General features: G+C 43.1%; 1 protein-coding gene and 1 long non-coding RNA gene across 6 annotated transcripts in view; one reads left to right on the plus strand and one right to left on the minus strand.

The window, feature by feature from the left end:
- The window catches only part of RIPOR2 (RHO family interacting cell polarization regulator 2), a 220,819-nt gene that overhangs the window by 100,273 nt on the left and 93,096 nt on the right, over nt 1-27,450 (plus strand). Inside the window, exon 1 of one of the 5 annotated variants that reach the window (XM_041770240.1) lies at nt 4,299-4,632. The exons of 3 other annotated variants lie outside the window; for them this stretch is intronic. In XM_041770240.1, coding sequence (XP_041626174.1) covers nt 4,572-4,632 — 61 coding nt within the window. In that variant the 5' untranslated portion in view covers nt 4,299-4,571. Of the gene's footprint in view, nt 1-4,298; nt 4,633-5,836; nt 5,938-27,450 lie in introns of those variants that run through there. One more of the 5 variants, XM_041770243.1, reaches the window with a different exon arrangement.
- LOC121499536 overlaps nt 1-27,450 on the minus strand; it is a 51,568-nt gene that overhangs the window by 23,044 nt on the left and 1,074 nt on the right. The gene's annotated exons all lie outside the window — the stretch shown is intronic.

Below are 27,450 nucleotides of genomic sequence, written 5' to 3' on the forward strand. Positions count from 1 at the left end.
TCCATTTTGTCTACTTTTGGCATTTATATAAATAGAATAATACTATTTATATTTTTGAGCTATTTTAGTCAACACTGTTTTTTCTTTTTTTTAGATTTTTAAATTTACTTTAGAGAGGCGGAGGAGGGGCAGAGGGAGAGAGAGAATCTCAGATAGACCCCATCCCCCACTCTGAGCATAGAGCCCAACATGGGGCTTAATCCCAGGACCCTGAGACCATGACCTGAGCTAAAATCAAGAGCCAAATGCTTAACCGACTGAGACATCCAGGTGCCCAAACACTGTGCTGTTGAAATTTATTCATATTGTTACTTGCCTCTGTAGTTTACTAGTTTTCTAGTAGCTAGCTAGTAGCTTCTAGTCTACTAGTTTAGCTAACACATCATGTGTATACACCTTATCTCTGTAAAATGAGTGTGAATTTTGGAGAGAAGGGACCATAATTTCTATATTTCTTGTTCTCAAAGTGTTCTCAGTGGCATTAGTGGTTTGGTTTTTTTGAGACTGTTAGCTGTGTTTTTAGAATACCTAAATGGGAAAAGACAAGACTGAAGGGAACTTACCAACAGTTGTTGAGATTTTGTATAGAGCATGGACTGCTCATTCCCTATACCTACTGATGCTTCGATTAGAGAAATGGCCCCAAGCTGCCCTTTGGAAGATTTAAGTTGGAGAATTATGACTGGGTGCATTTAGTGTGCCCTGTGTTGTCAATTCCTTTACAGGAATTATCTTATGTAATCCTCACAACAGACCAAATGAGGAAGTGTATTAGTTTGTTAAGGCTGCTATAACAAAGGACCCTAAACTGGATGCCTTCAATAACCAAAATTTGTCATCTCTAAGTTCTTGAGGCTAGAAGTCTAAGGTGTCAGCAGGGTTGGTTCCTTCTGAAGGAGGTGAGGGGAATATGTTTCATGCCTCTTCCATTGCTTCTGTGGTTTGTTGACAGTCTTTGGCATTCCTTGGCTTTAAGATTTCTGCCTTCATCTTCACATGGTGTTCTCCCTGTGTGTGTGTGTCTCTGTGCCAATTCCCCTTTCTATAAGGACAATTCATATTGGAATTAAAGGCCCACCCTGTTCATAACCAGTTACATCTGCAATGACCCTAATTCCAAACAACATCACATTCTCAGGTGTTGGGGTTAGAACCTCAACATATGAAATGAGGTAGGATGCGGGGAGACACAATTAAGCTCATAACAGGAAGATATAAAAAAATAGGCATAGAGGGGCACCTGGGTGGCTCAGTTTGTTAAGCGTCTGCCCTCAACTTGGATCATGATCTCAGGGTTCTGCTCTGAGGGGGCCTACTTCTTTCTCTCCCTTTGCTTGCAAATCCCCCTGCTTATGTTTTCTCTTTCTCTCTCTCTCTGTCAAATAAATAATTTTTTAAAAAAAAGAAAGAAAGAAAATAGGCCTAGAGGTATCATGCTAACCTGCTGGTATGGAAAGGCTGGGAGCCCCAGGGTTAACATGGTACCTGGTGACTCTGAGATGGGAGGAGATGGAAGTGGTACAGATCCCAGGAGCCAGTGGGATGCTGTGGTGACCCAGATCATCTGCAGTCACCCATAAAGCTATTTAGATGAGAGGTAACAGGGTGAGCTCTGGAGCTAGTCAAATGGGCCACTTGCCAGCTATGTGCTCTTAGGAGAGGTATTTAAGCTCTCAGAGTCCCACTGCTTCATCTGCGAGGGAATAGCATGTCCATGATTGAGCTGTGAAGTGTAAAGGGCATGGGGACAATGGATATGAAGTGTAGTAACAGTCAAAACTGATACCCTCTGTTCCTCCCAGCCAGTGCCAACCCAGATTTCCTGCATTTGGGCCTAGTGGGTGTGTGTGTGTGTGTGTGTGATAAAAACAGATAACCTAAGTTTTCCCTCATAATAATTTAACAATTTTTAAGCTCTGTTGACTGGGTGCACATTGTTTTGCAGTAGATCTCTGGATCTTTCTCATTTGCTTGACTGAGACTCTATACCCATCAAATAGCAGCTCCCATTTCCACTTCCCTTTGCGCCTGGCAACCACATTTTTTTTTTGTTTCTATAAATTTGATTACTTTAGATACATCACAAAGGAATCATGCAGTATTTGTCTTTTTGCAATTGGCTTATATCATTTAGAATCATGTCTTCAAGGTTCATCCATGTTGTACCATGTGACTGGAGAAATAGATGGATAGATAGATAGATAGATAGATAGATAGATAGATAGATAGATAGATATCATACTTTATCCATTCATCTGCCGGTGGACATTTAGCTTGCTACCACATCTTGCCTATCATGAATAATGCTGCAGTGAACATAGCAGAGCAAGTATCAATTCAAGATTCAGTTTTCAATTCTTCTGGATCTATATCCAGAATTGGGATTGATACATCATATGGTAATTCTATTTTTAATTTTTTTAAGAATCCCCATACTGTATTCCATAGTGGCTGCACTATCTTACAATTCAGATCCATTTTTTATTCATTTAATTGAAGTAATTAAGTACAATCCTTGACCAGAAAAGTCATTTGAGTGGGAATCAGGGTGGGGGATGGTGGTAGAGGGTCAGAAAGAAGGGAGATGCAGTACAGCTAGAGGAGGTGTCAGCTCCATCTGTCTGCCCCTCCATATTTCTCAAGTGGAAGAGAGGTGCTATTGGCCTTTGGGGCTGGACAGTTCCTTTCCTTGGGCTGACGACAGGAATCTCATTCATTGCTGGTGGGAATGCAAAATGGCACAGCCACTTTCGAAGACAATTTGGCAGCTTCCTACAAAACTTAACATATTCTTATCACACCAACCAGCAGTTGTGCTTCCTGGTACTGACCCAATGGAATTAAAAATTATGTCCACCCAAATGCCTGTGCATAGATGTTTCTGGCAGGTTGATTTGTAATTGCCCAAACTGGAAGCAACTGAGATATCCTACAGTGGGTGAATGGATAGAGAAACTGTGGTCCATACAAACAGTGGAATATTATTCAATACTAAAAAGAAATGACCTAAAAGGCCAGGAAAAAATGTAGAAGACATGTAAATGCATCTTACTAAGTGAAAGAAACCCAATCTGAAAAGTCTATATTCTGTATTATTCCAACTATATGACATTCTGCAAAAGGCAAAACTATGGAGATAGTTTCAAAGATTAGCATTGCTAGGGAGTGGGTGGGAGGGAGGGAAGAAGACAGAGCACAGAGGGTTTTTAGGCAGCAAAACTGCTTCATATAATACCGTAATGGTGGATACATGTCATTAACCATTTGTCAAAATCCACAGAGTGCACAACACGCAGGGCAAACCCTAAGGTAAACTCTGAGCTCTGAGTGGTTGCGATGTGCCAGCGTAGGTTCATTAGTCATAAATAAACCTCTCTGATGGTGGATGCTGGGATTGGGGCTGGCGCTAACGGGAGAAGCTATATGTGTGTACAGGCAGGGAGTATAAGGGAAAACTGTTACTTCCTCTGAATTTTGCTGTGAACCTAAAACTGCTCTAAAAGATAAAGCCCATTAAAAATATATTTTTGAAAAACCTACTAATAAAGTTGCCAGAAGTCAACACTGGAGGCTAACAGCTCTTCACCATTATCACTATTTGCCTTTTCGAAGCTTCTGACCACCTGTGAGGTCTTTACAACACAACCGAGGGCTCTGGGAAACCCCCAGATGAAGCTGCAGTATCACTCAAAGATTGGTGTTTGAACAGCTATCTGGAGCTTAGAGCACTTGGGGTCATTCCCTATGGGGATGCCAGTCCCCATGCTACTGTGGAAGTTCCCTGGTTGGTGACTCCTTCCTCTGGGAGGAGCTGCCTTTGGCATTACACATTTTCTTCTTCCCACTTTGGTGATAGTCCAAAGACCCAGATGGAGTCAAAATTGCAAAATGGAAGCTGTTTGACCCAAACAAGTTATCTACAGCTTAACCATAGATTAACTAAGCCAATAAGAACCAACACATGTGCTAGACTCTGTTTAAACATTGGTAAAGCTGCATCCTCAAATGCAGTATGTTTGCAAAAAGAAGGCCACTATTACAGGGTGAAATAGAAGCTCAGTCTCCACCCCACCCCACCCCACCCCAAATGCCTCTTTGGTGCAGCATAGTGGCTTGCTGTGCTTTTGGAGAAATTATCGTTGAAGCAAAACCAAGATAAGAGAAATGTGAACCGCCCCCCCCCCTCTTTCAACATTACCCATCCTGTTCAAATTCATAAGAAAGTTAAAAGCCCGCCTTCCTCTTTAAGAAAATATGAAAGTTGTGGCCTTGAAAGAATTCATTGCACTCAGACTTTAAGTGGTATCTGTGTTCAGGTCCAGCCAGATCTGCAGCCCCTTTCACCCCCAAAATTCTTCTCAGGGGTGAGAATTACCCCACATGAAATGCACTCTCCAAAAGCCTATTCGTATGAATGAAGCTGCTTTCCGAGGGCAGATGAGATGAGGAAGCTGCCTTCCTGAGGGCTTTTGCAACCTGAGGCCCTGGGGAGAGGAAATTGCCCGGGGAGCACTGTTGTCAGTGGGGAACTGCTGCACCTCTGCTGTCACCCTCTGACTGCCCTCTCCAACATGCAGTATCTGGACCCGGAGGAGCTCCTGGGCGAGGAAGAGGATGATATTTTTGGTGAAGGTAAATATCTTTCTGGCAGGAACCATTCTGGTCTACTTTACTTAGCTTTGAAACTTGTGCCCAGCTTGGGTACCTTGAAAGCACCCAGTGGTTGTGGGTATCAATCTAGCCCCAAGGACTAGAAGGCAAAGTGGGAGACAAAGGAATGAATGGTTCCTCCAAATATCTTTTTTTTTAAGTCATGACTAGACAAATGTTTAGTTTAAGGTAGGAAATTAGTGCAAAAGTATTCCCCTTGTCCCTCTTTGGTGCTCTCTTTTCTATCACATTAAGGGAAGCCTGCCATGGTGCTTGGCACACAGCAGAGCTGCTGGGGTAGCAGTTGGACAAACAGACCAGGGATGGTTCTCTATGATACCATATTGCTTTTATCTGCACTAGCTGCCTCTCCCCTTCTCCCTTTCCCTTTGGATCTTTTTATCTTCCTTGGATATGTTTGGCACCCCAATGTCCAGGCCCTCTCTGTTTCTTCCAGCTGGGATGCTAGCTTCTGATACCCACTGGCACCATGTGGTTCTCCCTTATTTTGCACAAGCAGATCTATAGGGTAGGGTTTGGCTGTAGGGTTGTGATTTTCAATGGCTAATCTAGTAATGTACAGATATCTTGTGCAAATGCTGTCAATGAAATGGGACCATAGGCAAGAGAGCTTTTCTAGAACTTGAAGTTGTCTAAGTAAATGGTAATCTGGACTCAGGGACCTCATCAATTTGGTTGATTTCCACAAGAAACCATAGCTAGTAAGTTTTTGAAAACTCAATCAAGTATTTTTTTTTTTAATGAGCAATAGTTAAATTGAGTGACTACTCAAATAATACAAATCCAGTGAAGAAAAATTACAGAGTATAGCATGATAAGATGCCTTCACAACCTAACCATCTAGGGTATAACCATGACCAATGTTCCAATGTCTTTATATTATTTTGTTCTGGCCTCAGAAATATTTCAAAACTTCATAATGTGAAGTTTTATCATAACTGATTGGTTTTAAGAATACCTACTTGAGCTTCATGGGTGTTTGCCAAATTCTCAATCTGTTGCTTGACCTTGATGACAGGTATTTAGAGCCACTTGAAGTTTGACCTTAGATATTTACCCCCTCAGGACTTAAAAAATGTTCACAGCTAGGAAGATAAGCCTAGATTGGACAATCTGGTGATTCTTCACCCAACCTCCAAAATACCCAGACCACCTTTCTTTCCCCCAAAGGGATTCTTTTGCTGCCTGACTATGGTGCTAAAGAGCGTTATCTATAGTCCAATGCTCCACACTATGTTTGATGTGTGACCGCACCCCCAGGAAGAGGTAAGACCTCAGAAAAGCAGGGCTGGGTAAATTCTAGGATCTCTCCCATGAGCATTCCTGATCATTAAGGTGATTATTTCAATCTCACTAGATATGGTGAAGAGTCAAGTTGGGAATCCGACAAGATTCAGATTCAAATTCTTGTCTGCCTGGAACTACTTTTGTGACTTATACAAGTTACTTAACTTGCTCTGTTCTCTCAGCGCTGAAGTGGGACAGTAATACCCGTTGGGCTGTACAGATTGTCTTCACAATAGATTCATAATATTTGCATCGCACTCCACACGTGCCAATGCTTTATACTTTCTGGACTGAATTTCTCATTTAACTTAATCCCCAAAGATGAGAGAAAGAATCCTGATAAGCCCAATATCCAGTGTATTTTTATCTGGTTCTCTGAGTTATGGCTCCTGTTTGCCCTTTTCTGTGAACACTTGTCTGGCTGGTGCTTCATTGAAGTAAGTGCTGTTAGGGGTAGACAGTCAAGAGCTTCAGCAGTAGAGTCAACACTGCTTGGGCTTTGCCACTTAAATCACTCTGTGATTGTGAGCAGGTTCCTTCATCATTCTGTGCCTCAGTTTGCTTACTTATAAAATGGAGTATAAACCTCACAGGCAGTGTGAAGATTAAATGTTGTTACCGGGAAGGGCTTAGAATGGTGCCTATAACATAGTAAGCACTCAATCAATACCAATTCCTACTACGTAGTAACAAAAATGGGTTTATGGAGTAGAAAGTGATGCCCACGAATTTTTTTTACAGATTGGGTTAACCTAGTATATTCAAAATTGGATTTATTTACAGAACTTCAGCTTCGTTAAAAACTGATCAGAGGTACGATATGATGAAAACGCATCAGACGAGTTGCTAGCAGCTGGATCAGAGCACAGCCCCTGACATTATATGGGTGTAGGGTCTGGGCAAGTCATGTCATCTCCTTGGGCTTCACCTTTCATCTAAAACAAGAGGGTTGATTACACAATTCTATAAGATTTTATTTTTTAAAATTCCAGCATTCTATTACTTAATCTTCTCTGCACAGTGGCATAGATCTACCCAGAGGAATTCATGCTTGCTTTATGTTTCATGCATGCTATTGGCTCCCTTACCATGCCTAGGAAAGCAGAAAGCTTTTGGTACAATGCATTTTCTCTAACATAATGGAAGGAAAATGCCCAGGAGCTTTTTACTAAGGCAACCATATTTCCTTGCAAGGGACACATTTTTAAAGAACCCTTTACCCCTAAGGGAACACAAATTTAGAATTTAGATCCATTTGCTTAAAAAAGTATATATAAGTTCATTTAGATTTATGGACCCCATAAAGATTTGGGGAGAAAAAAAATGAGTCATGCTCACAGTATTTTTTAACTGCCTTTCTGAGATCCTGTTTGTTTCAGCAATTGTTTTCTGTGGTTAAAGAAAATGTTACGGTTCACTAAGAAGCACTGGTGTGTAACTCTGTATTTGTTCTAGGGGAGAGTTGCAAATGGTTAGTGAGAGAGAGAAGCAGCCATCCACCTACTGTCCAGAAACCCCAATATTTATTCCCCCGCTCTCTGTCCTCTCTCTTTTCCCCTCTCTCTCTCTGTCTCTTTCTCTCTTTCTATCTCTCACTCTCTGTCTCTCTGTCTCTCTGTCTCTCTCTCTCTCTCTCTCACACACACACACACACACACACAGAGCACCTCAGGTTTGGACAATAATAGTAAGGATAACTATAACAATTATGCTGGTGATCAGAATAATAAAAGAGTGTCATGTGCACCGGAGGCCCATAGCCAGCCTTCAGGAACAGAGCAGGGTCAGTTTGTGGGAGGAAACAGTTCCCCAGGTGGCGGTAGGTCGCTGGTTCAGCAGCTGAAAATGACTCCTTGGCACACAGTAAAGCAGCCACAAGTCACTGCCCCATTTTCAGACCTGCTCAGTGATCTGCTGTCAAGTGCAACGGTTAGGATAATAATACACCACAAGTTCTGAGTGCAGAGTATTTCTCAGGCTCCTATATTCCCTGGACACTCACGAGCTTTGTAAGACCTTGCTTCTGGAAAGGCCACAGGAAATGGCAAAACTTTTGCCGGACCTTCAAATGTTCTCTGGAGCTGATATAGTGCAGCAAAGCATGAGAACACTTCTCCTGTCCTGGCATCATTGCGTCTATGCAAGCTGTTTTAACCTCCCCAAAGGAGGAAACCCTCCAAGATGTGGATGAACTGGCTAACGGGAGAGCAATCAACCAGGAGTGCCCTTAGACCAGTAGATACTCAGGAAAAAAATACCACTCGCTTTGAACCAAACCTCTCTCATTTCCCCACACCAAGTAAATTAGCACGTTTCCCCTTAAAAAAGGAAGTTCAGTTGAGGAGAGTAAGAAAACTGCAAAAGATTTGTCAAAGAAAGAAAACCGAAGAACTATACATAAAATAGATGCTCACTTTCTGTCTATACTGCTTGTGAAGCCAAGGTAAATATTTTTCAATACGCAAACAATTATGCATTCTATTATAATCTTGCGTATTTTGACATTGTTTCCTGAATTATATTTGCCCTTTCCAAAATTAAAAGAAAGAAGAAAGGATGAAGAGATTAACAATAGGTACAAAACCAATAAATCCTAAAAGTTAAGTCACATCCTCTATGAAAAAAATGTTAAGAGAGAAAACAAGGGGGGCCTCGGTGGTTCAGTTGGTTAAGCAGCTATCTTTGAGTCAGGTCATGATCTTGAGGTCCTGGGGTCAAGCCTAAATCAGGCTCTACACTCAGCAGGGAGTCTGCTTATCCCTCTGCCCCTCCCCCCATATGAATGGGGGGAGGGGCAAATAAATAAATAAATAAATAATAAATAAAATATTTTTTAAAAATAGATAGAACATAAAAATATATGCATCTTGGTTAGGTTGGAGCTTTTTATTTGACTATGCCATACTCATATCATATAAATATAATAATTGGTATAATAATTTATATAATATGTATATATCATATAAATATAATTAGCTATGTTGAACCTTTCTCCAAAAATCTATATCTAGAGTTCTCAAGTAGACCCAAGTATTAGGATTGGAAAATGGACAGGAAAAGGTTGCCCTAGTTTCCTGAGTTGAAAACAATTGGTCACTCTGCTTTCGTGATTTGCCAAGATTGCTTAGATCAGGTTTCAACCTTTGGAGTCCTGGATAAATGCTTTGCTTGAAAGTTGTTTTCTCTATTTTATTTGTCACAGGTTATGGAGCAGACACAGACCTCCCCACAGTAATTCATGCTTCTGCGACCTATGTCTTGGATTATTGCAAAACATTCCCTTCCCATAGATATCTAGGAAGCTTTCTTTGACTGGTGCCAAAAAGATGGTGTCATTTCAGGGGCATAAACTAAAATAGCATATTGCACTAAAGCTATGTAGGCTGTTTTAACTACGAGTCCACCCCGCCCCCCAGTTAATAGCCTCCGAGTGTAACCTCAGAGTGACCTATTTAGATCAGGCCAAAGCCAAAGGGGCCCACTAACAAATAAAACATTTTAAATGCTTATCTAATATCTTTATGAGCAGCCAGCCAAGTCTTTTTAGGAGTAGTATAAGACACACTCAAGTATATCTTTCATAGGACATGAGGACTAAAAGTATAACCGTGCCCACTGTATGTGTGGCAAAAAAAAAAAAAAAGTTTTTAAGTAGAAGAAATGTGTAGTTGTTATGACCAAAATAGAGAAACAAAATGTGATAGAATTGCCCTCCCTCCTTGATGGAAGTCCCTACACTTACTCAAGTCAGCATATGTATCAGAGATGTGGTTTCTCCAGTTAACTCTCCCTCACATGGTTTATTGTGCTTGGCAAGCATCAGCTTATTCAACTTCTCATTTATTTTTGGATGGCTAAATTTTGCCTATTGATTGTTTGCCAAACAGCTGTGATGTTGAACAAAGATGTTTGTGATTTAGTAGCTTTCAGAAGAGGTTTTAGAGAAGGAAAAGGTATTGGCTGAGTCAAATTGAAATGACGATTTCAACTACCAGAAGGATAAAGAGTTAGAGAGGAAGGAAAAAAAAACATAGTGACTGGTCCTAGCATGTAAAATGGAGAAAAGAAAGTGAAACCAAAAATGCAGGTGCTGGTAGGATGTTTTTTTTTTTTTTTTTAAGATTTTATTTATTTAAGACAGCACAGAGGGAGAGGGAGAAGCAGACTCCTCGCTGAGCAGGGAGCCCAACGTGGTGCTCAAAATCCTGTTACCCTGAGATCATGACCTGACTCGAAGGAAGATGCTTAACCGACTGAGCCACCCAGGCACCCCAGTGCTAGTGGGATATTGGACACACTCAGTATGTTCTACGCTATCCTGGGGGCTGGCTTCTGGGGAGCCTGAGATGTGGATGAACCTGGCTGACTGGGAGGGTGATGATTCTATAGTATGTGTCCACCCTGGAATGAGGGAGGGATCTGATGATAAGCTAGAGTGTTTGATCCTCATTGGTAGACACACCAGGTCATTAAAGCTGAAAAACCACTTTGTGCTGTGTAGACAGAATGTATCTCATTGGGCATCTAGAATTTCCCTTCCAAAAAGAACAATCTACTTGATCATTTTTAGATATTTTTAAGAGGAAGATTTTGACCTATACTAGGATAGCAAAGGGCGAGTATAATGGTTAGTTTTACTCCAGAAGGCAAATTAATAATAATTTATAGTACCATCACTCTCACGTGGACTTTCCACATCTTACACTTTTTTGTGCTTTACCTCACTGTACAAATAAATGCTTCAGGCAGAAGACCTGTCAAGATCAATGATGGAAACAATTTGAGAGAGAAAAAAAAACCACTGTGTCAACTTTGTAAAGATTGTCAGTAATAGATAACCTGACAAACAGAGAAAAGATCTGGTATGTCATCTTCAGCTGTATAATGAGGCATAGCCCTAGGAAAAATTTTTAAGTAAAAGAAAGAGAAGAAAGAACAAATTGTTGCCTTCTGAAAAGTAATGAGATTATGGTGCTGTCTTTTTCATTGCAATGTTTTCCTTCTTAGTCTTTGGATCACTAGGGGTTAAAAATTTAAATATTTATATTATACCAAACAGCAACCAGGGAAAACCAGCTGGACCCTCCTCCCCCTGGCTTCAGACTTCATATGAAGCCATCCATTCAAAGTAAGATGCAACCAGCAAAGAAACAGGAAGAAAGTACCTTGACTTTCAGATCACTAATGGAGTCAGCTGGCTGAGAGGTTGAATATAATTTCTTCTTCTATAAATTGCCATTTAGGAAACTCTGAGAAGGAGCAAATATGAAAATATTTTCTACGGTGGGATTTTTTTTCCTATTTATATCAGCACAACAAACTGATTAAATGGTATGCGAAGAAAAGTATGTCAGAGAATCAAATATGCAGATATAATTGGTGGAAGGCACTTATACCTACTTTCAGGTTAATGATATGACTAAAATATTTGGAAAAACAAACTCTTCTCCTTCAACTTCTGGTTTACATACTGAGGGGTACTAAGGATGTCTTTGAGGTGGGGCATGCTTCAGTCCCCAATTAATCTCCATTAGTACCCCTAAAAACTGAAACATAAGTTAGAATTTTAAATCTTAATAAAAAGCATGATAAAAAAGCTTTTCCAGAAAACATAGCTATTTCAAATGATCTACACTCTGTATATAAAGTTATATCTTGCTTTGCAAACATCTTCTAGCAGAGAGCCAAACCCCTTTTGCTATAACCCCTTTTGACCATGTTGCTATAATACTTTCCTTAGAAAAACTCTAGAGCCACCATTGTTTCTAAATCTTTGATAGTTACCATTCAGACATTCAGACTTCCAAACTGAGGAAAGGTAGCATAAGAAAGAGCATAATATTCAGACTCAAAACAGACCTATTTCAATTTACTAGTATCTTGATGTTAGGAAAGTTACCTAACCCTTCAGAAGCTTCATTTTCCTTCTTCCATGGGGGTGAGGGGTGGGGGTGATGATAATGGTGATAATGATTTTGGGGTGGTGATGATGATGGCAATGATGATAGTGATGATAATGGTGTCATCTGGGGGTGATAGTGGTCATGGTAGCAGTGATGATGATAATAATGGTGGTCATAGTGGTAGTGATGATTATGGTGGTTATGGTGGTGGTTGCCATGGTCTTGGTGATGATGGTGGTAATCTTGGTGATGATGATGGTAGTCATGGTGGTGGTGGTGGTCACCTCCTGAGAAAATTGCTGTGCAGTTAAAGAGATAATGTATGAGGTAATGAAAAACCATTAAGGGCCTATTATGTAAATGTCAGTTATTATGGAACTGATTTTCTCAGCTGCCCCAGTCTCCCAAGTCTATATAATTCCTCTCTCCTACTCTTGGCCTGTGATCAACAAAGACACAAGCTGAGGAGAGCAGAGTTATTTAGACTGCTCATTTCAAATGCTTTCCTGGGAATATAAAGGTGCATCTGGCTCATGAATAAACAAGCCTGGCTGCTATCTGATCTCCACTATATGACCAAAGGAGAGCTCAGAATAACCCCATCATTTGGCACAAAATAGGTGTGTGATTTTCTACCCATATTTTATTGTTAGCCAATATGGTCTCCCTCTGAAAATTATCTGAGTATTAAACAATAATACATGCCAGGGCACTTTTCTTGTGGAGAGAGTCCCCTGGCCTTGGTCTGGAATTCTGGAGGTCAGGAATCATATCTCTAACAGTATCTTTAACGACCTACAGTCCCTATTTCCTGGGTAAATATTTACTTGCAATAAACATACTACAGTTGCTGCCTCCCCATCTCAATAATCTGAGAAAGTCTAGGCTTTCTATATTTGTTAAAACATTTCTAATTTATGGGATCCCTGGGTGGCTCAACAGTTTAGCACCTGCGTTCGGCCCAGGGCATGATCCTGGAGACCCAGGATCGAGTCCTGCGTCAGGCTTTCTGCATGGAGCCTGCTTCTCCCTCTGCCTGTGTCTCTGCTTCTCTCTCTGTTTCTGTCTCTCTCTGTCTCTCATGAATAGGTGAATAAAGTCTTTAAAAAAATTCTAATTTAAAGATAACACCCATTGAAATTTGAATCATATACAAGTTACAGTATTTTAGGATAACAATTAAGATTTTAAATGAAGCTTCTAAAAACATCCCCTCTCATAGTATTTTGATGGTTTTTACTTCCATTGTTGTTTAAAATATTTTCTATGATAAAACCTACTGGATGAAATTGTGGTGATCTGTTTGTGTATATTTGTTTGTAAATATACTAATGTGCACACGCATGTACATGAGGACAAATATTACCTCAGCTGCTTAATAATATTTCTGCATGGGGCAGAGAACAAGTTAATAGGATCAACCTGCTATGAACTAATCAACAAATTTTGTTGGAGCTCCATGAAAGTTATGACCAGTGCACAAAACTGGTCCTGTAGGTCAGAAATTGTACCAGCTGTAGCAGGGTTCACTAGCAATGGATCAACCAAATCCTCCCCACTCCTGGAGACACAGCTGATCGTGGGTCAGGAGCATTGCCCTCTGTCTGAGAAAAGACAATATAACCTCTGGTTACTTACAACGCAAGCTACAGAGCAGAGGATGGAAAAAACCCTAGCGTCTCCTCTTAACATGGATGGTACTCCAAAAAGACAGGTGCCTATGCCTTACAACCTACTGGGCACTGCTGAGAATGGCATATAGTGAGTCAGTGGCTCTCTGCCCCCTCTTGACCTAGTCAGGAGTTGGCAAACCATGGCCCCAGGGCCAATCTCAGCCCACTGCCTGTTTTTGTTCACAGCCTGAAAGGTAAGAATGGTCTTTACAGATGAACATTTGCAATTGACTTAATGATGGAGAAAAGTAAACCTTGACTTCAATTATGCAAAATGTTAGCCCAAAGAAAAAGAATTCCATTGTCTCCTAAGCAGGCCAGCATTACCAAAAAAGGAGAAAGTGCCCAATTATATTTTGAATTTTGTCAATAAAAATATGTGAAATTTTATTTTCTCTCATGATATGGAAGTATTTATATAATTTCCTTGTTTTTGCCTCTTGGTTCACAAAGCCTAAAATATTTGCTATCTGGCTCTTTACAGAAAAAGTCTGCTGACCCCTGGCCTACTTTATCAAATTCCAAATCATTTTGCCTCTTGAGACCATTGAGAGTTTCGTGTCTCCAGCTCTTCCCCTTTTCACATCTGCTGGGAGGGTCTTATCATTTTTAAATCCCCACTTAAGAGGAGATTTATCCCCTTATTGTTGTTTTAAATATTCTTTTTAAGAGAATACATGTCACCATTTGACACTGCTCTGTAATACCAACTGGAAGGATGGTGAAAAATCTGCAGTCCAAGCAAAACCAAAGACAGAGTGCCCTGGGTTGGGGAGGACAGAAGACAACATCACTTAGTGGGGAGACACAGTGAGACTAGGGACATGTTCACCCAGCCCACCAATGAAGGAGGTAAAAGAAAGCACAAGGGGAGGGTAGTGTCCAGAGTCCTTTCCACCTACACCTCTTCATCACCTCAAGGGATTTTCCTTCCCATTGACAATTTTGGTTTACATGTGTGCCAGGTCCGAGGCCCTTGGAAATTCCTGGTAAGGAACCACTGACGTGTGAGCATGACTCCAGTCTTCTTCTTGGCTCTTCCACACATATCACCCCAAGTCTCCCGATTCACCATGGGGTGACGGTGCCGGGCTTTAGGGGGAATCATCTAAAGAAACCACAAATGGAAATACATTACTTTTGCATGAGATTACTTGGGATTAGCAGAGTTTAGATCATGCCCAGAACAGAGCTGGCTCTTTCCCACTGCCCTTTGTCTGTAATGCAAGCTACTGTATGTCCACTTAGCCTGCATGTTAATTCAAGGGCAAGGAAGCCTTTTTCAAAACAGGCATGCAGGAATTAGTGAAAGGCACTGCTGCACACACTTATGCACATTTAGTGGGGGCCACTTGGCTCCTGGTTGCCAAGCATTAGAAATAGCAGGAATGTTTAGCTCTATTGGGAATCTTTGAGTAGTTTTAACTTTCTGGAGGGGAAAATATCTTGTTGTTAAAAAGAGTCAGAGAAACATTGTCCATGATTGGTGAGAATGTAAAATGGTGCAGCTGCTATGGAAAACATTATGACAGTTCCTCAAAAAGTTAAAAATATCACTGCCATATGATCCAGAAATTCCACATCTGGGTATATACTCGAAAGAATTGAAATCAGGGTCTTGAAGAGATGTTTGTACGCCCAGGCTTATAGCAGCAGTATTCACAATAGTCAAAAGAGGCAAGCAACCCATCAATGGCTAAATGTGCAAGCAAAATGTGGTCCATACCTATGACTGGAATATTATTCAGCCATAAAAAGGAAGGAAATTCTGACACTTGCTGTAACATGGGGGAAATCTGTGGTCATTAAACTCAGTGGAAGAAGCCAGTTACAAAAAACAAATAAAACAAAAAACAAACAAAATTAGTATGAAGTATCTAAAATACTATATGAAGTATCTAAAGTACTCAGATTATGGAAACAGAAAACAGAAGGGTGGTTGCTGAGGGTTGGGAAGAGGAGGAAATAGGAGCTGTTGTTTAAGGGTAGAGAGTTTCAGTTTTGCAAGATGAAAAAGCTCTGGAGGTTGGGGACAGAACAGCGTGAATGTATTTAACGCTACTGAACTGTATACTTAAGAATTATGAAGATGGTAAATCGTATGTGTATTTTACGACATATACATATATCTTCACGTTTAAAAAAAAAAAAAGAGCTAGGAATAGCTACACTCAAACAAACACAAAACAAGAAGTACCAGGCCAGGGATCCCTGGGTGGCGCAGTGGTTTGGCGCCTGCCTTTGGCCCAAGGCGCGATCCTGGAGACCCGGGATTGAATCCCACGTCGGGCTCCCGGTGCATGGAGCCTGCTTCTTCCTCTGCCTGTGTCTCTGCCCCTCTCTCTCTCTGTGTGACTATCATAAATTTAAAAAAAAAAAAAAAAAGAAGAAGAAGTACCAGGCCATTGCTGAAAGTCTGCAGAAGAGTTGCTTTTTCTTGAACCACATAAATGTAACAGTAGAGAACTGAATTTCCAGGAGAGAAAGAAGTGGCTCCAGGGAGCTCATGCTGACCATGGCTGGGCGTTTCTGATAGTCTTAGAAAGACTGTGTTCTTCATAACAGGATGTGTAAGAGTTAGGTATGGGAATTCTTACCAATTTATGCCTGGTTGGGAATCAGTTTTTAGAATCTCTGCATGTTTTGAGATGAGCACCTATTGCAGCTCCTCTAGAAAGGAGTAGCATAATCAGAAGAGGCAGCCACCTCAGAAGCTTATGAACTATTTAGGGATATAGGATTTACTTTATCATTCATTTAAAGAATACCTATTGGGATCTCCTGGGTGGCTCACTCGGTTAAGCTTCTACCTCCAGCTCAGATCATGATCCCAGGGTCCTGGGATCAAACCCTGCACTATATTGAGATCCCTACTCATTGGGGAGCCTGCTTCTCCCTTTACCTCTGCCTGCTTTTTCTCTTGCTCTCTTGCTCTCTCTCAAGTAAATAAATAAAATCTTAAGAAAAAAAAGGAAAAAGAATACTTAATGAATGTCTACCATGTGCTAGCTTTGGTTCTATGCAGCCCCTGGGATGAGTAGTGACTATGACAAAGCCCCTCCCCTTGTGAAGTTATATTGCAGTGGAGGGGTATATAAAGTAGACAAAGTAAGAATAAGATGTGTCAGATGGAAAGAAGCATTATGGAGAAAATTTAAGCGCAGGGTGAGAAAGATAGAGCACAATGGCCAGGGAAGGCTTTGCTGATAAATACCCAAATGCTTGGTGAAACTGTAGATCTGACCTGGACTCCTGGGGAAGAATGTTCCAGGAAGAGCCAGAGGCCTGTGTGGCTGTAGCACAGTGTGTGCAAACAGAGAGCAGGGGAAGATGAGATCTGAGAGGTTTCAGGGGAGGTCCAGCTCTTATAAAGCCTTACGGGCCATTGGAAAGATTTGAGTTTCTGCTCTATGGGAGATGGGAAGACCCTGGTAGGTGTGGAGCACAGTGACATAATCTGATTTGCCTTTCTAAAGGATCCTTCTGACTGTTGTCTTGAAAGTGAAGATGAGGGTGTGGAGCACAAAGGCCAGGAGGCCACTTGGGGGACTTGCCATATTCCAGGAGAGAGCTAATGAGGCCCTTCCTAGGCCTGAAACTGAGTAATTCCGGAAGTAAGGGTAGGGAGGAGTTGCCAAGGATAACTCCAAGGCTTTGGCCTAAGCATCTGGAAGAATGATGTGGTTCTTTTCTGAGATGTGGAGGGCTACTGGAGGAGAGGGCTTGGAGGTGGGGCCGAGTATGGCCATGACGGGTAATCAGGAGTCCAGTTTGGGACAGTTCTGTTTACAGTCTAGATATACATAGTGGCTGACTTCATGGAGTCCCACTCCAAGCACGCACAACAGTGGGCACTTAGGAAACATCTGTGGCACGGTTGATGATCGAGCAGCATGTACACAAGTGAAAATTGCTCATAGATTCATCACTAGCTGATGGAGACTGGGCTGTATGACTTATGTGGGCTGTTGCCTAATGTTTATGAACACTAAAGGGAGATTAAGAGAAAGAGCAGAGGGGAAGGACTGGATGAGCAGGGCAGGCTTCTTGAAGGTGCCCATTTGAAGAAGAGAGCTTGATATCTTTGGCAGAACCATTGTGATAAATCTGATAGTCGTGGAAGAGCATCCATGGCTCTCCATCTTCACGTGGCCTCCTGCATTGGGTGCTATGCTCACCAAGTGAAAATTCTTGCATTTCTTGCGCTTTGGCTCCAAGGCTGTACACTCATAGAATCTCCACTGGAAGAGACCTACAGAGGTTTTCGATTTATCTTCCTAACAAAAGGCAGGCAAGGGGTCAGTCCACTTGCTAAACTGCTTCCCATCTTTCCCTTCCCCAAGTAGATTTATCAGCTTTTCTGTTCCATATCCATTTAACATCAAGAGCTAGCAATCAGCTCATTCACTTTTATTTTAACACAAATCCCTCAAGCTATGTCTTCAACCACTATTCTTTATTCTAATCCTGGGGAAAACTGCTCTTCCTCCTGTAAGATAATCTTGGGTATCCTCAAAACCCATTAAAAGAACATATTAACACGTAACTCTCCAAACACTAAAATAGCCAGTCAAATATTTGTATTCCAGCAGGCACTTGAGTTGAATAATACATCTTTGCCGACAAGAGGGCAAGTGTATTCTGAGCAGTGAAGAGGGCCGAACGTCTGTGGATTAGGATGTGAAACGCAGGGGCACGCGGCCACAGCTGTTGACCTTGAATTCCTCTTTGAACGTGGTGCCCAGGGCTGAGAGGCACTTCTCAGAGAAGCCTGTGTACACTCACGCTTCTAAAACCTGCCGGTGCCCAGTGGTTCCATCCTCATACTGACTTGGCCACTGTCTTGGGTGCAAAGAACAAACGAGAGCAGATGTTCACATTTTTCTTCCTCAGGGAGCCCTTTGAGACTCGTAGAGGAAGGGTCAGTGATGGAAGAGGCTGAACAAAGCCTTCCATCCCCCCACCCCCCACCCCCCACATGGAAGCCTGCCAGCAGACAGCTGTTCCAGCCTCGGCCTGCTGCCGCTAATGAAAACATAACCAGGATCTGATGAAAGCTATTTAATGGGGGATTGCTTGGAGCAGGCACTTTCTCTGGAGATTTGCTTAAACCAAAGCACGTGGATTTGCTACCGTTGCTGTGAAGTCTTCACCTCCAGCAGCCCGAGTGTGAATGACCTATTTCGAATGTGACAGCCAATTACACTTCGGTGGCGTGAATAATTTATTAGGTTCAAGAGCACCGTCAACCAGGGATATTACAACAGCCTCGCTGTTGCCTGGCTAGTTATGGAGGGTGACAGCGTCCTGTCCTGTTGTCACAGCTCCCGACCAAAGCTGCCAGAGTCCTCTCATGGACTACGTGAGAGCAGAAATGGGGCTAGGCCTGGTGCCACACTACCAAAGAAGCCTTTGTGGGTTGAGCAAGCTGTGCCTGGGGAGTCAGATTTCCACTGTCTCCTCTGCCAAGCAAAAGGGGTGGGGAGTGGGGAGCACGAGGGATGTTGTCTCCAGTGTACCGATTTTGCATAAAATGTCTGTGGAGTTGGGGGTGGAGGCTGTGAAGTGGGGATTTAGGAAGAAAGGCCCAGACCCTGAAACTAGCAGGGTAGCTCGTGGTTTCCAGGCCTCGGGGAGGGGGCATGAGCCTGCCCGCCCTGCAGCTGGTCCCCACACCAGAGTGGGACCCCAGCAGCTACACAAGGAAGGGCTCAGCCCCAGGAGCCCACGCCCAGTTCCAGGGTATCCTCCTGTGCATGGAGCTGTCACTGAGCTCTGCAGCTCGCTCTCACTTCTAGCCTCACTTGATTAGTAGTGACAGATCACTTCACCTCGCAGACTCCTGGTTCAGACTGAATTGGACTCCAACACAACATCCATGAAGATGGTGAGGCTTCACAACCAGCCACAAAGTGTTCAGTAATGTGGCTTCTGGGCCTGGGATACCTTCTAAAGTCACCTCCTGAATGTAATAGTCTCGATCTTTTGAATTAGGCAGGGACTGATGTTTGGGAAGACAGTTGGTGTAATCAGGAGGACAGTAAGAAGGACAGGGATAGAGCTGGATTGTGCGCAACAATGGCCCTGGTCTAAAATAGAAAGAGAAGCAGGGGCATCTGGGGGGTTCAGCTAGTTAAGCTTCCAACTTTTGGTTTTGGCTCGGGGCCCTGATCTCAGGGTCATGAGTTTGAGCGTCACATCAGGCTCTGCACTCAGTGGCAGTCTGCTGGGGATTCTCTCCCTCTACCTCTGCTCCTCCCTGCTCACTCTCTCTCTAAAATAAATAAATAAATAAAATCTTTTTAAAAAGAGAGAAAAAAACAAAAACAAAAACAGTGAAGAGTTACCTAAAGAAGAGTTTTAAAATATGAATGACTGAAGAGAAGCAGATTTTGCATTTTTTCAATAATCAATGGGTAGCTATTAATGTGTATTGATCAAATATTATCAGGAAACTGATGGCTCCCTCCACATAGAATAATTCAAGGGAGCTTTCTGTACAAAGAGATGGCTTACAAAGGTGTAGGTGGAGTATAGGAGAGCCAGAGGGCCTGGCTCTGTGGGGTCACTCTGGGGTCCAGAAGATGGAAGAGAAATAGGTTGTTAGAACCGACAGGATGGAGGCACAGAGGGCTACCACAGGGAAGCTGTTATCTTTTAAAAGGGGACATAGCCAGCCCAGCATGACCTCCCAGGGCTGACCCAAGGAATGGATATCCTCGCCTCATTTCCTTCCCTTTTACCTGTTCTCTGTTGGGGCTCCCACTGGCAAAACCCCACCAGGCATCACAGGGCAGGGTAGCCCCAGGGGCAGAGGGCAGAGACAGGAAGCTGGAGGATGGACAGGAGGGGTCATGCAGGCTAGCCTGCTAGCCAGGGACTGCATCAGGCCTGGGGACACAGTATAAATAAATCACCTTGAAGATTCCTACAGACAAATCTCTTCTTTCATGTGTCTGCTGTTGATGAGGGAAAGGGAATGGATTTACTATAAAGCGAAAGTCAATTTATAACCTATCAAGTACCAAGCATTGTATTTACACATATATCCTGTTTCCAGTTACTTCTACAATCATTTTTTATTGTATTTTAATTTTTTAAAAGATTTTATTTATTTATTCATAAGAGACACAGGCAGAGGGAGAAGTAGGCTCCCGGGAGGGTGGGGGTGGGGTGGTGGGGGTGAGGGTTATGGGAGATGATCCCAGGACTCTGATCCCTTCACCTGAGCTGAAGACAGGTGTTCAACCACTGAGCCACCCTGGCGTCCCTATGGTCATTTTAAAATCTATAGTTATTTTAGCATCTTTGTGCAATAATATTTTGTGAATTAAACTTATACCGTTTACCTTCAGCCTTAAAGGTTCATAAGCTATAGGGATTTGCAAAGTTAACAGTCTGCCGGTTTGTTTGTCAGGGCAGGTCAGAGCTTCCCAGCATGTGGCCTAAGGACCTCAGAGGCTTCCCAACACTCTTTTATCAGTTCCAAAAGGGGGTGTCTGGGGGTATACTCCCAAAGGTCCTTAATAATTTTTTTAAGTATAAAGGAGTTCAGTCTAGATTATGTGAGATATATATATATATACACACACACACACACACATATATATCTCACATGTACCTGTTACATGAAAAATCAAATAGCTAGTCTAGATTATGTTATTGTTTCATAGGTCTTGAGACCAAAAAATTGGGAACTGCTGCTCCAAACGATATTACAGAAAATGACCTCTCCCTATAGTGTAATAATAATGTATGAGCAATCCAATCTCAAGTTTCTGAATAGATGGGGATTGTTGGCAGCGTTTAAGGCATATTTTGTTTCCTGCCAGCTTTGAACCTCTTGCGGACTATCTTTTACCCATGTAGCCTTCCAGGTCCCTCAGTGTAGAAACTGGAAGTGGGGGTGGAGGTGGGGTTTAGGACAGGGATCATTTGTTCAAGTAGATAGGCCTGATTTCAGCATCCCTGAGACATTCATTCCTGGGACACGCTAAAATGCTAAGTGTTGGCCAAACACATTTCCCATTGTGCAAGCAGATAGTGTGACAATGGTGAGGAAGCCACAGCCTGAGATGTCTACTCTCTTGAGAACCTTATCATCAGCACCAGGCACAGGCAAAGGAAAATGAGGTCTTGCTCTCAGCAGCTCAGCAAGCAGTAAGCAGGACCCAGCTGTCATCTGTCAAGCTGAAACATACTTCTGTACATACAGCTCTGATGTCAATCAATGCAGGCATGTTATGCTCTTTTTCCAGGGGAAAAGATGGCAGAAGCCAGCAGGGCACGTGATATGCTCTCATACCTCATTTAGCCAATATTTGCAGACTATCCTCTACACTCTTTAATATAAAACTTCCATTACTGTCAGTGGCACTAAGCATAGTTTCTGATATCAAGGGACATATACACTTATGAGGAGAAGTATACCAAGTATCTATGACAGAAGGAAATTATGGGACTGGGTCTGTACTTAGGGGGACATGGCAGTTATAGGAGAGTGCAGGGAGAGCATGGCAGGCCAAGGAAGGCATCATGAAAGAGTTAGTGTTTGACCAGCGCTTCATTGGCTGTGTAGGGTTTCTAGAGACCAACATCAGAGGTCAGAGAAAAAGCAATGGGCAATTCTCAGCAGAGAATTTCCAGGCAGTGATAATGGCCTGAACAAAACGGTGGAGGCAGGAATTGTCAAATGTCAGAGTCAAAGGACGCATGGCAATCAAGTTGTCCAAACCCTTCATTTGACAGGTGAGGACACAGATTTCAAAGGTAGAGATTTGCCCTGAGTTTTCTATTGGCAGAACCAAAATAGACCCCAAGTGTCTGCAAATCAGAGACTGTGTGCAGGGCTGTTCCTTGGACACTGAGTGTAGCTAGAAGAGCTAAACCTAGAGCCAGAAGTGCAGGGTGCTGGGGTGTGCTGAAAAGGCTTATGGAGCAGCATTGGAGTGCCAAGTGGGCTGGGCACCTCTTTGGATGATATCTAGACCAGCGTTCCCCAAAGTACCTTCTGAGACAAATGTGCCATAACTGTCCGCATGCTTGTTAAAATGACTGACTTAGAGTGGCAGAAAAGGTGACTCAAGATCTGCATTTTAGGGACACCTGGGTGGCCTTTGGCTCAGGTCATGATCCTGTCCCGGGATCGAGTCCCACATCAGGCTCCCTCTGCCTATGTCTCTGCCTCTCTCTGTGTGTCTCCCATGAATAAATAAACAAAATCTTAAAAAAAAAAAAAAAGGTCTGCATTGTAAACTCCTTCTCTGAGTGATCCTCTTGCACTTCATAAGTCAGAAAATTAAAAATAAGAAGAAATAGAGAAAGATTGGTCAGAGCAGCAAAGGGAAGAATTCAGCAGATGTAAGCAAGGTGGAGGATAAAGAGTTACAGTACAAGGAAAGGGTTCAAGAATCTTAGAGCTGGCCGCATTCCAAGCCATGGTCTGGCCGTGCACTTGGGTGGCCGAATGCCTATAGAGGAAGGTCATAAGAGTACAGAAGGAATTTCAAAATCAGGATGTTAGATCTGGTATCCATATGGATATTAAGCATCATAGTTAGGAAAAGAGATTAGATCTCAGTTGTATCTGGCTACCCCTAGGACTAGTCCACTAGACCAAGAGTAGAAGCCAGAATGTGCTAGCATCATGGGCAGAAGGAATATATAGAAATATAAATGAATAGGGGTCACTAGATCTAACCAAATCTGAGACCTTCCATCAGTTCTGCTTGTGACAGCAGTGGGTCTTCAGGCACGTTCCAAGGTCTGTATTAAATATTTAAATCTTTAAATGGAAGAAATCTAAATCAGAAAAATAAATGGGTTGCATTTTGTATGCTCTTCTGTTTGCCACTAAGGAACTGCATATTTACTAGGATCAATTGGTGGCAGAAAGAGCAAGCGAGCTGACTTGGCCAATGCCAACCCCAAACAGGCTTAAACAAATCCCCATGCAAGAAAAGCCGGATAAAATTCTGTTACTGAAAGAGAGCATCTTCAGTGCTGCTGAGGTTCAATCACCCTGTTATATGGAACCAGAAATCATCGCAGTTCCCACAGCACCCATAGTACTTCCTCTTTTTTAAAACCCACCTCGGTTATGTACGGCTGTCCTCATGCCAGGCTCTGTGAGATGAGTTACATGACTTTCATGTTTTCCTCTGTGTCTCCTGCCCTTGGTTGTAATAACATCGCTACCTTGGAGTGTTTTCAACTAAGACTGGAATCTGGGGAGGAGGGTTGGGGGACTTGTATTAAACTCTTTCTCCTTTGGGAGAACCATGTCTTCCCGCTCGGTGACATAAAGTCTCACAACCAGCAGAGTTGTCTCTAATACCTGCACCTTCTGCATCCCCTACCACCTCACACTCTGCCCCATGCCTGACAGGCTCTGGGCCTCATTGTTTCCCTGCATGAGGTTACAAGGGCTCAGCCAAGGTGTCTCCATATGCCTGGACCAGGGAAGTTTCGAGAAAGAAGAATCCTGGTTAGGCAATAGTAGGGACCTAGAAAGAAGGACATGGCATTATAACAGAGAGCGAGGTGACGGGGGGAAATAATCACTCAAGGATGGAGACTTGGGTGACAACAGCAGGGGCAGTAATTTGAGGGGCAGTGTGAAGTCCTCTGGATTAAGCACCTGGAGATCTTGGTTCTAGTGCTTACTCTGGTTGTGTAACCCTGGGCTCTGGGATTGGGATTAGACACGCTGCTAAGGATTGTGTCCTGGTTGTGAGGGTCCGTGTTGCCCCATCCCTTGCTCGTACATGGACCTGATCTCAGGGCAGGGTCTCTATTGAGACTGGCAAGGTCTAGAAAGTCACTCCGGATGGATCCTTGTGCTAGGTGTTTCCAGTTCAGGGAGGGAAATGAGCCCCTGCTAGGTATTCACCTTGTATCCCCTACATGCTCCTTTCCTGAGGGAAAAGCTCAAGGAGGATTGGCGGACTTACCATTGCCACCTCATTCCTGTTTAGAGCTTAATCCTGAGGCTGGGACACTGAGGCAAGCTCACAGGAGGCCTGGGAGCCACTCTCTGCCTGTCTCAGTCCCCTGGCCTCCAGCACTGTGTGCACACACCCCTGACCCCATACTCCTACCCAAGCCTCAGCAAGATATCCCAAACCCAATGGGGGAAACTGAGGCCAGGAAATGGAATGTACTATAGCAAACAGAGCCTTAAATGTTTATCATCTCTGACTTTGAGTAACAGCTTCATCTTGGTGATCATGAACACGTTACGTTGTCAACCTATGACAGCATCCGTTTTCTTATCTTTCCAGTGGGGACAGTAATCGAAAGAGGGATTGTAGAGCATCTGGGTGGTTCAGTTGGCTAAGCATCTGCCTTTGGCTCAGGTCATGATCTCAGGGTCCTGGGATCAAGTCCTGCATCAGGCTCTCTGCTCCGTGAGGTGTCTACTTCTTCTACTCCTGCACACTATCTCTGCAAATAAATAAAAATCTTTGAAGAAAAGAAAAGAAGGATTGTAGTAGACTTAGGTGAGACAGTGTCTGTAAAGCAAAGCACCAGACATCATCTATGATCCCTATGAAATCCTCCACCCTCCCTCCCATAAAATTCAGATGAGGTCTACAGCAGATCCCGTTCCTCATCCAGAAGGCAGTGGGATTGGGAAGGTGGGTGCTGGGGATGCAAACAAATGTTTGCATTTCTGCAAATTCATATGTTAGAGCCCTCACTCCCAGTCCAGCTATATTTGAAGTAAGGAAGCAATTAAGGGTAAATGAGGTCATGAGGGTGGGGCCCGGAGGCCCTAGGATTAGTGTCCTTGTAAGAGAGCTGCCACCAGAGAGCTCACTCCCTCTCCTTATGCACGTGCACTGGGAAACACTGGGTGAGGATGTAGCAAGAAGGCCACTGGCAAGCCAAGCTGGAAAGAGAGCCCTCACCAGAAACAAAGGCAGCCAGAACGTTGTTCCTGGATTTCCAGCTCCCAGCACTGTGAGAAAATAAGTGTCTGTTCCGTAGGCTACCCAGTCTGTGGTATTCTTTAGAGCAGTCCCTGGAGGCTAATACAGTGGGAAATGGAAAGTCTACCATCCTCCAGGGTGATTATTAGGCCCTGCTTCTCCCTCCAGGATTTTTCTACGTGGCCCTCCTTGCACTGATGCTAATCTGCGGTAGCTCTTTACCCCTTTCTTCCAAAATTTCTACTGCATATCTGTGCTTCTCTCCAGGTCTCCTTCTCCAGAGTAAGGTAAACAGATTTAAGATGTTCTAACGGTTCTGAGGTGAGAGAGCAGGGCAAGGGGTCTGGGAAAAACAGATATAGCCTAGAGTATTTAAACTGGGTCTTGATGAATTTCCCATATTGGAAAATGGGCTAAGGCGATGCAGATGGATAATGGCTGGGGGTGGGGTTGACAAGGGAAGAAAAGGATCAAGTAAGAAGGAATGCTCTAGAACCACAGAGGGATTCATTCATCTTTCACTCAGTAGGTAGATATTTACCCCTTGCCCTGTGCTGGGGATACAGTATCTAAAGACAGAAATGGTCTCTGCCTGTCTGATCTCATGGTCCAGGGAAAGAGAGACAAGAAACAAGCAAAAAAGGCAAAAAAAAAAAAAAAAAAAAAAAAGAGACCATTATAATTTACAATTAGTGCTCTAAAAGACATAGAGTTTTGAAAAAGAATAACTTTTGGGAAGGGTATACTCAATGGTGAGGGTGGCCAAGGAGGACCTCTCTTCGCATGTTTACAGAATTGAAAGAAAGCCCCCGTGGTCAGAGCTTAGTAAGAGGAGGAATGGGATCCCTGGGTGGCGCAGCGGTTTAGCGCCTGCCTTTGGCCCAGGGCGCGATCCTGGAGACCCGGGAACGAATCCCACGTCGGGCTCCCGGTGCATGGAGCCTGCTTCTCTCTCTGCCTATGTCTCTGCCTCTCTCTCTGTGTGTGTGTGTGTGTGTGTGTGTGACTATCATAAATAAATAAAAATTAAAAAAAAAAAAAAAGAGGAGGAAGCGGGTCCTCAAGAGGCCAGAAGGGCTTTGGAGCATTAAAATGAAGTTTGGATTTATTCTCCAATAAATGGGGAATGCAGGGTTTTAAGCAGGAGGGTGACCACAATGTATTTATAGTCTAAAAGACGAATCTTTCTGTATTGGTTATCTATTCCTGTGTAGCAAATGGTCACAAATGTAGCTGTTCAAAACAACACCATGGACAAGTTACATTGTCACTCTTGAATCTCAGTTTTCCCATCTATTATGGGAGTAATAAGGCCTACTGCAGAATTATACTCAGGAATAAATGATCCCATGCTCATGAAGTATCTGCTCCAAAACCAAGGTTATAAGAAGACAGCCCATGAACTGTAGTGTTCAGCATAGCAAGGCCTGGCTCAAGCCAACCAACCTCACCAGGGACTGACGAATTGACAATACCGATACTGAAAACATATGAAGAATAACTGGCCATGCAGCCTGGAATGTTCCTATCATGTGGTTGACACATTTTCTCCTCTGAAAGGCATGCTTGCATGGGAAGACTGAGAAACAATTTTGTAAATTAAAAGGAGGGCAAAGAGAGGTGCTGTCTTGAAAAACCAGAGGCTCAAACTGTTAGGGCACTCACTCATGCTGCCCTTCCTGGTCTCAAGCAGAGACCGGGGCTTGCTCTGGGGGGGTCTTTCTAACACATAAAGCACACTCTGCTCCTGTTGTATCCTTAGGTGGGTTGTGACTGACTAGTTGTTCAGGCTATGTTTTCAGCTGTTCATATTCAGGGGCTGAGGATGCCGACCGTCCCCCGCCACAAGTGGATACAGGTGTTCCCCTGTTGACACAGCCTCCTGTAATGTTCCCTTTGGGTCATTGTCCAAGTTCATCAATTCTTACCAGTCCACTCACACAGTTACAGAATCCCAAGCTGGGTCATTGTGGAGGGTGGGAA

The sequence above is a fragment of the Vulpes lagopus genome, chromosome 10 (genome assembly GCF_018345385.1).
Source record: "Vulpes lagopus strain Blue_001 chromosome 10, ASM1834538v1, whole genome shotgun sequence".
Taxonomy (NCBI): domain Eukaryota; kingdom Metazoa; phylum Chordata; class Mammalia; order Carnivora; family Canidae; genus Vulpes; species Vulpes lagopus.